Source organism: Nestor notabilis, unplaced genomic scaffold (assembly GCF_000696875.1).
Source record: "Nestor notabilis isolate BGI_N333 unplaced genomic scaffold, ASM69687v1 scaffold2812, whole genome shotgun sequence".
In the NCBI taxonomy this organism is placed as follows: Eukaryota; Metazoa; Chordata; class Aves; order Psittaciformes; family Psittacidae; genus Nestor; species Nestor notabilis.
The window spans coordinates 57,536-66,532 of NW_009916796.1; the positions used below are offsets into that span (position 1 = coordinate 57,536).

General features: G+C 41.4%; 1 protein-coding gene across 1 annotated transcript in view; it reads right to left on the bottom strand.

The window, feature by feature from the left end:
- Positions 1–8,997, bottom strand: part of LOC104413675 (thymocyte selection-associated high mobility group box protein TOX-like) — a 71,022-nt gene that overhangs the window by 53,230 nt on the left and 8,795 nt on the right. The window contains exon 2 of the mRNA XM_010024741.1: positions 1,303–1,545. Coding sequence (XP_010023043.1) covers positions 1,303–1,545 — 243 coding nt within the window. The remainder of the gene's footprint in view (positions 1–1,302; positions 1,546–8,997) is intronic.

Consider the following 8,997-nt stretch of genomic DNA (forward strand, 5'->3'; position numbering starts at 1 on the left):
AAATCAATAACTAAGCAGCACATAAGAAGCCAAGACTAGCCCCCCCTGCAGCACAGCTTGTTGGACATCCTCAGAGGGAACGCAAATCAAGGCAGCTTTATTTTAATTAAGTTGCAACGAAGCCCTGTGACAAAGTAGATTTTTGTTGTAAACTAACTGTTTTCCAGCCACTACGGCCCCTGGCTCTGGGGCTGTTAGTCTGAGGGGCTGATGGGGAGCTGAGCCTAGATCCCTCAGCCCCCAGGCTCCATATGTTGCCTCAGTTCCCAGGCTCCCAGGGCTGATTTGGGGGATTTTTTGGTAATTAGGAGCCAGCAACCCGGAAACCTAAACAACCTCAGTCCCTAAGTGCAGAGCCTCCCAGCTGGGACACAGGGCCCTAAGCCTCTGATCCTTCGGTGAGAAGGTCAGACCCTTGGATCTCTAGGAACAGCAGATCCTTAACTTTACCTGTCCAGATCTGCAGTTCCTGGGCAGCTCATCTAGCAGAGCGCCTTAAGTCCAGAGAGCCCCACACAATGCCAGGCCCCATCGTTTTCCATGGGATTTTTAACTCTTTGGATTAGAATTACACATGAATGTGAAGTAATCTTGTCTGGAGCTGCTATGCCAGAAGTATACTAATTATTTGCAGAGCCCACTTGAAAATGTAACATGTAAAGTAGCTCTGCAGTTGTTGCAACCAATTTAACATTCAAAGAAGTGATTTATAATATCAGGCTTCCCAAGATTACGACCATAATGACTATCTGACAGACTTCATAAGCAAATCGTCCAGTCATTTCAATTGGATTCTGGCTGGCTAAGGACCGGGAACTGTAAAAAGGCTATAAGATTTGGCCTAGAATCAGAAATAACATTTGCTGTTTTCCAAACGTGCGGTAAACAAGAAAGGAGATATTAAATTTTTGTACAGCTCTCAGCACATGCAAATGAGAATGGAAAGAGCTCATCAGACAAACACAGAACAACGGCCATCTGGATCCAAACCCTGTTCCAGCAGAAGTCAAAGCCTTGAGCCTCCTTTTGTATTATTCACATCCATGCAAAGCGGGAGTAATTCTACTCAAGGCAGCGGGTAACATCCTGGCTCTGAGGAACCTGGCTGTAAAACCCCCACTGCCTCTAGGGGTGGGGGAGGATTTGACATAGGGAGTGTGATGTAAAACCCAGAGTCAGGCCAGCTCACTCCAGGACTTGTGTGGTGCAGGAGCTGGCCCCTTGGAGGATTTCAAACAGGTCTGTATTTGCATGATTTCACAACTTAAAGCAGAACAGAAGGGAAAGACTGAAAACGCTTACCACAGAGAGGGAATTGGAAAGCAGTGTTCCGTCTTGGCCAAGCATGTTGGAAACTGTAATTTCAGGTAGATCCATGTTTTGTGGGTGGAATGGAAGGAGGCCGTTGTGGTTCATGGGATGACACAGAGAGTGGTACCCAGACTCTATCTCATTCAAGTGCACCAGGGAGTGGTCAGGCAATGATGGAGGAGTTATAGGAGGTATGTTAAAATCTTCACTTTCAAGACTTGGGCCAGGAAAAGACTGGAAAATAAAGCACCAAACAGAAAGCGCTATGAAAATCATATGAATACTGGTCAAGAATAATAATGTAAGTCACACAAAACAAACATAAAGAGCCCAACTCACATACTTCTAAGCAGGAACTTCAATTTAACAAAGAGAATATTTTCAACACCCATATATTATAACAGTGGAGTTTCACCATTATGTATGGAAGAAAAACTGCCTCTAAGGCATAAGAATCTCTGACACTTTCACAGCTTCCATTAGAAAGATTTTTTTTTTTAAAGAAGCTGAATTCAAACAGATTTCAAGGGTCCCATTAAAATTTTCCAAGAGCGTTCATTGAGCTGAATACCTTTTTCATGGGAATTGTGGAAAAAAAGAGCGCAATTTATAAAATTAACATCAGCTCAAAATGGTTCATAAGACTCCCTGCTACTCAGATGAAGAATTACTTAGTGAAGAAGAAAGATACTGCTTTTGAGCTTACAGGAGAACCATGTATTTCTTCTGCTACAAAGAAAGAGAAATAAATACAGAAACAGTACATACTTCATATGAAAACACTCTGTATTTATAAAAATACATCCACGGTGTCTCAAAATCGCTGCTTTTTCCTTTCTTAACCCATAAACTCAACAATACATACATTTTGTCAGTCATCTGAGTTACTCCACAAAGCAACTGTTTAGTCTTTTGTTGTCCACTGTCATTTAAGTCACCCAATCCAATCTGATCCAAGGAAATGCCACAGGCAAAATCCAAGAAATGCACCAAGGTGGATAATTGCTATTATTTATCTATATTCTTTGTACAGCAGGTAGGCTCATTTTGGGGATAAGGGTGGGTATGCTTGTATTTCTCAGAGGTAAAAGGTGAGCAGCATTAGATACATGATCCAAATCAAGAGTTAAAGGGATCATCTGCAGTGGTTCAGCCTGAAAGCCTTGTCTGCTTTTCTGAGAACAGCCACAGTTCTCATCTCCTTTGCAAGCAATCAGTCTTTGCACATCCCACACCCCTAGTCATGAGGTTCATAGCGCAGTGACTACTTCCACCCTTCCTTCCCCTCTGCCGCAACACGGCCCTGCTCTGAATGCTGCTTTTGTTAATTCTGGAAATGCAAGTACTTAAATACGTTCTCTCCTGCAAAGTATTTCAGGAAAAACAAAAATGAGGGCACAATTTCAAAGAGCAGCTATCAGAAGAAAATGTTTTCCCCAGTGCCAGTTTGCAAATGGAGGACAGTACGCTGCATGAATTCATGCAGAAGGATAAAGGAAGAATCAATGCCCAATTACAAACAAAAGGATTTTTCATTAGTCATCATAGTAATACTGAACTCCTGATGCCTCAGGTTACTCTCTGTACAACTATGGATATAAAAACTTAAATCAGACCAACAACAGTGTTACATGTTTTCCGTGAGCTGCTGAATGCAGAAGAATCTACTCTAGTGCACATTGCCGTGGTTTTGGTTGTTTGCTTTACTTGTTTCCCAACAAGGATTACACCTCTGTTATCAAATATCTTAGTATGAAATACAACAGGAAGGCTAAACTGCAAAACCCAAAGAAAAATCCCAAAGTATAAAAACAGAACAGGGAGAGGAAAAGGTTTGGCAGTGCTATCACCATCCTTCTGTGTGAGGACTATGATTATGCCCATGCTTTCCAGCTGTGTTTCTTTACCTCTGCCATAGGAGTTTGCTCTCCCCTTGCCTCTGCCCTCTTCTTAATAGGAAGTTGGTATGAATCTACCACCATTTGTAAGTCATATTTGCCCTGCTTTTAGAAGCCACAATGCAGCCATCAGTGGAGACATCTCCAAGGAAGGAAATACAGTAAAAATAGACCCCTGTTAAACTGGAAGGAGACTTACACATGGAAAAGACAATGCATCATATTTACTTAACCATAATGTATAAACTGTGCAAAAATAAATAAAAGATTATGGACACTGTATATCCTATTTGCTCATTACTATTATATTAAATTGATGATGAAAAGAAAGGTGTCTTAAAGTGAGCTTAAGGTCTGTATTGGGTTTGCTTGGCAAGGGTTGGGTAGTGGGTCAGGGGCTACAGGGGTGGCTTCTAAGAGAAGCTGCTGGAAGTTTCCTCTTTGCCTGATAGAACTGATGACAGCCTGATGACAAGATGGACCTGCCACCGGACAAGGGCAAGCCCAGCAGCGATGGTGGTAGTGCCTCTGGGATAACATATTTAAGAAGGGGGAAAGTTACTGTGCAGGAGCAATTGCAGCTGGAGAGAGGGGTGAGAATATGTGAAAGAAACCGCTCTCTGCAGACACCAAGGTCAATGAAGAAGGAGGAGGAGGAGGTGCCCCAGAGCAAAGATTCCCCTGTAGCCTGTGGTTCAGACCATGGTGAGATGGGCTGTGCCCCTGCAGCCCATGGAGGTCCATGGTAGAGGAGATCTCCACCTGCAGCCCATGGAGGACCCCACACTGGAGCATGGAGTTGCCCAAAGGAGGCTGTGACCCCATGGGAAGCCCTCACTGGAGCAGGCTCCCGGCAGGACCTGTGGCCCCATGGAGAGAGGAGCCCACACTGGAGCAGGTTTGCAGCCGGACTTGTGACCTCACAGGGACCCACGCTGGAGCAGTCCAAGAAGAACAGAAGGGGCTTCAACTTACATTTGCTACTAAAGTATTCCTATCCAAATATTGACAGGCTGGATGTGCCTACACCATTAATATTGGAGGCATTCAGCAAATCTGCTTATTTTTACACCCTTTTTGCATGCCATATGTGGACAGTCCAGGTTTTACTTCAGTTAGACTTGATTTTCTGTGATTTAAACATGTCTTTAGTTAGTAACACTTCAATAATGGTGGAAGCAATTGAACTGCCATTAGGACATTAGCTTCACTTATTCTAAAGGAAGTAAAACACGGGTGGCATAAAACTCCACAACCCACATTGCATCATTTGTAACTATATAATAATGACATATATTATGTGGGCTAGGCATTTTAAATAGACAGTTATTCTCTGATTATTTAAAAATAGAAATCACACCGTGGTTATTGATTGCAAACCAGTTAGAGTGTATCTGATCCCACATCATCTACCACATCACTGTCCACTACACTTAGATAAGCTTCTTAAAGTAGCAGGTATAGCATAGCAAAGGCAATAATAACACACCAAACCAACATATAATCCAAGCACCTGTACTTCTTCAAATGCTGGGATTTTTTAAGACATAAACTCTGACTACTTCAATAAAGCTAGGCAGCATCCAAGCCATATACTAATGGTATGGACAGATATTTGAAAGCATCTGCAGAGCACCCCAGTTACCTAACATTTTCAGCCAGTTTGGTATTTCCATACTTAGTATGTGTGTATGTAACACGTACAAGTATAACTTCCTCAGGGAAGTCACTTCAGCAGTGATGTGACAGTACTCATGTTTGTCTTGTCCAAAGCATGGTTTAGACTCTTGTAATGACTTGGCACACTGGCACATCAGAAACCAAAACTCCTATATATATTTGCAGCAAACCCAACATATCCAAGAAACAAGGCTGTTAAAACTGCACGTGGAGGGAAGGAGTGAGGAACAAAATATAATATGACTGTCCTGCCAATAGCAGCTAAAAGCTTCAAACGCCCACTCCTACTTTCTTTCCACCTCTCCCCTTGCCATTGGGAAAGCCTTCTTGAGGAGCCATCTGTAGTCCTCTTGATGCAACTGATTCAGTGCTGACGATGGGCTCTCCTGGAACATCATATTATTACCTTCTTCCCCCAAAGGACATTTAAGGGAACTCCAGAACAAGGCCAGGCTTGAGGTTTTCCCTGCAGCAACAACTCCCAGTCCCAGGCCAGTCATCATCCTGGGACTGACTGACACTTTGGGCTTTCTTAGAGCACCTCTTCTTCCAACCCAAGCCATTTACCTGGAATTTTGAATGAAAGCAGTTACCTACCATCAAAAGAATTAGGGAAGGCTACAGTTCCTGTATGGAATAACAGTTTGTAAGTACAGCTCATATGTATTAATAATGAATGGTGGCCTGTAGCTTCAGCTCTGTTAGGTTTTTTTTGGGGGTGGAGAGAAAGGTTAGGGTCTTTCCCCTCTCCCCCTCCAAGAGAGATGGATAGTTGGCTTTACTCTCAGCACGACTTTTCTCTATGCAGAAAGACACAGAATAGTTCCTTTTCATTGTACTGGTCACAGAAATACTAGCAAGCTCGCTTTTTCACTTTTGAAGCAAAAAAAGAGTAGCAATAAATGCTTTATTTACTTTACCACAAAGCTGCTAGGAACTTTGCCAGTGGCTTCACTTTCATCTCATGACTGTGGGAGTGGATGAGGTGTTTATCAGCTCTCCAGTTTAGGGGAACTTCCTGGACCTTTATTACATTCCAGAGAGAAAGCCCTCTGCAAACTAACACCATTAAACCTACTGCATAGCACTGAACAGACACAGGCTTTAATTTTACGTTATTATAAAGAGGATTTTCATTACACCTGTATTTATTATAAACAGAGTTCAGTACATTTCAGATGGAAGCTACACAGTGGGAATCTTAGAATGAGCATCCTTAAATTTGGGCTATTTACAGATACAAATACTATGAAGAAGCGTTTTGAATCAAGGATGTCTTTTTAAATCTAAAGGAAGATATTCCATGTTTCTGGTTAGGTATTTGTGACATTTCTGCCTCAAATGACTGAAACTTCATAAAGCAGATGATCTTTGATATGCCCACTCTGAGTTCAAGAGAACTTACTATCTATGCCACCTGAGCCTATAATTTTATGAGGAAAGCTTGTCAAAATAAAATGATACACACTTAATCCTGAGCCACTGTCCAACTCAAGACTCAATTTTTGTTCCGGAGCAATGACATTGTTAGTCACCTTCATTTAATTTTTTATGCCACTTAGCTTGGCCAAATCCAGCAACAAGCTATGGAAGGGGGGCAAAACTGGGGGGGGAGGTGTATGTTAAATGTCAGTTCTTTACCTTAGCCACATGTAACTCGAATTTGGAATAAGCATCCTGCAGTGCTAACAACACACACACACACACACACACAAATCTAGTATTCCTTTTCGAGGAACCCAGATACTTGTTATCAGAAAAATAAGGGAAATGCTTGCACACCCTGCTGCATAAGAACTAAGGAAAAGAGAGTAAGGAGAAAGAAGAAAGTAAAAATAAAGCCCCTTTGCATAAATACTCTACAGTGATGGCTGTATACTGGCCAGCAAAACTTACTTATCTTTCAAAATAATTTTAATAGAACTTTAAAAAGTAATCAGAGAATGGAAACCGCATGAGATACCTCAAACAGACTGACCACAAGAGGCAGCAAGCATTCAAACATCCAGTGTAAATCCCTCTGGAAAGAGCAGAACCGTTAATAAATATATGACAGCACAGAAGACCACATACATTAAGTAAATCTAATTCGTGTGCTCAGTAACCATTCAGATACTCAACAGAATCTGGTATGAGCAATGGTTCCTTAAAAATTGGGAATTTGCCTATAGATATTTAATTTAAATTAAATGAATAGCACTGCCAGCTATGTAGAGCGTGCCTTAATTTTTCATTTGCACCAAGGCTTCTGGATCTGAACTGTGGAAAGATGCCAGTTTTTAAAAGATAGATGCTTCAGGCTGTCTCCTCTTCTATTATTGAACACGTTACATAACTGAAACACTTACAAATCCAGAGTAATGTAAAAACAATAAGCTCATTAGAAGAGGAAAAACCACAACGTACATTATGCACGTTTGAGAGTTAGGGTAAGATATGTGACAGCAGATACTTCTAGGAGTTCTAATGGTATCAACCTTATCTCTAATTTCTAAACAGAGGACCTTCAGAAGAAGTGTTTTCAGCTTCTTTTGTCTCTGCATGAACAAGGCTTGATAGCTTGAGACAATAATACATTACTGTGGAAACCTTCGGTCTGTTACATAAATCATCTTAACACTCAGCAAGAATTGTCCAACAGTGCCATTGATATGTTCAAGTCAATGATCCTGCAAACAATTTTTTTTGTGTTTCTTCATATGGTAGACAACAGCAATAAATCACATTCATTTTAAACCACATAATATACTAATTTATCAAGCAATAGCTATCAAAACTATATTACAGGGGAAGGTATAACTTTTTTCTCTTGTGTTAATCAATTTCTCTAATTTACATTAGGTAAAGGGCAAAGCCTCAAGCAAAACATTAATTTTCCAGTACCAGATGAATTCTATTTTCAAGAAGGAGAATGTGCTGGCAATGATATTATTGATTTAAAACAATCACGTATTCAAAGTTAACAGAATTATGTATAAGAATAGACTTTTTTCAAGATTCCATTCTTGACAGTCTTTTCGCTAATTACATTAATTTCAAATATATACTATAGAGGTTCACTGGGATACGTGTTTTCAATGAGGTTTTAAAACCGAAATACATTTTAAAGATTACAATAAGTAGAAGCACAAATATTATAGAAGATTACAAGATCTGGGCTCTGGAAAAACCAATAATGTAATCAAAGCATTTAAACTTCCCTTCAAACAAAGACCCAGAAGTGTGACCCATCATATCTTGGGCTGCATCCAAAGGAGCCAGGCCAGCAGGCTGAGGGATGTGATTCTGCCCCTCTACCCTGTTCTGGTGACACTTCACCTGGACTACTGCATCCAGCTCTGGAGTCCTCCGTACAGGAAAGACATGGACCTGCTGGAATGGGTCCAGAGGAGGGTCAGAAAATGATCAGAGGTATGGAGCACCTCTCCTATAAGTGAAGGCTGAGAGAGTTGGGATTGTTCAGCCTGGAGAAGAGAATACTCTGGAAAGACTTTATTGCAGCCTTTCAGTTCTTAAAAGGGGCCTATAAGAAAGATGGGGACAAACTTTTTAGTAGGGCCTGTAACGACAGGACAGGGGGTAATGGTTTTGAACTGAAAGAGAAGAGATTCAGGCTGGATGTGAAGAAGAGGTTTTTTACAGTGATGGTGGTAAAATACTGGCACAGGTTGCCCAGGTGGATGCGCCATCCCCAGAAATTTTCAAGGCCAGGCTGGATGTGGTTCTGGACAACCTGATCTAGTTGAAGATGTCCCTGCTCATTGCAGGAAGGGTGGACTAGATGACCTTTGAAGATTCCTTCCAACCCAAACTGTCCTATGATTCTGTTTTTCCTATTTAAAGTTTGAGTAAATTTATAAGAGAAGTGCCAGTCTTTTTTAGAATGACTGATCAATCAGAAAAGCAACTCCTTTGGACTACCTGAGAGCCTTAGGCACAAACGGGGCATTCTCAGACCTCCAATCCAGAGACCTGCCCTGATCACGTGTGCCACCCTCCCACCCTCCTTAATGCACCCCCATCAGGGACCCAAGCATAGTCATTGTACAACATCCTTTTCACTGTTCTGTCATGAAAAGAAAAGCACTTGGTCCTCCACAGTGTGTGA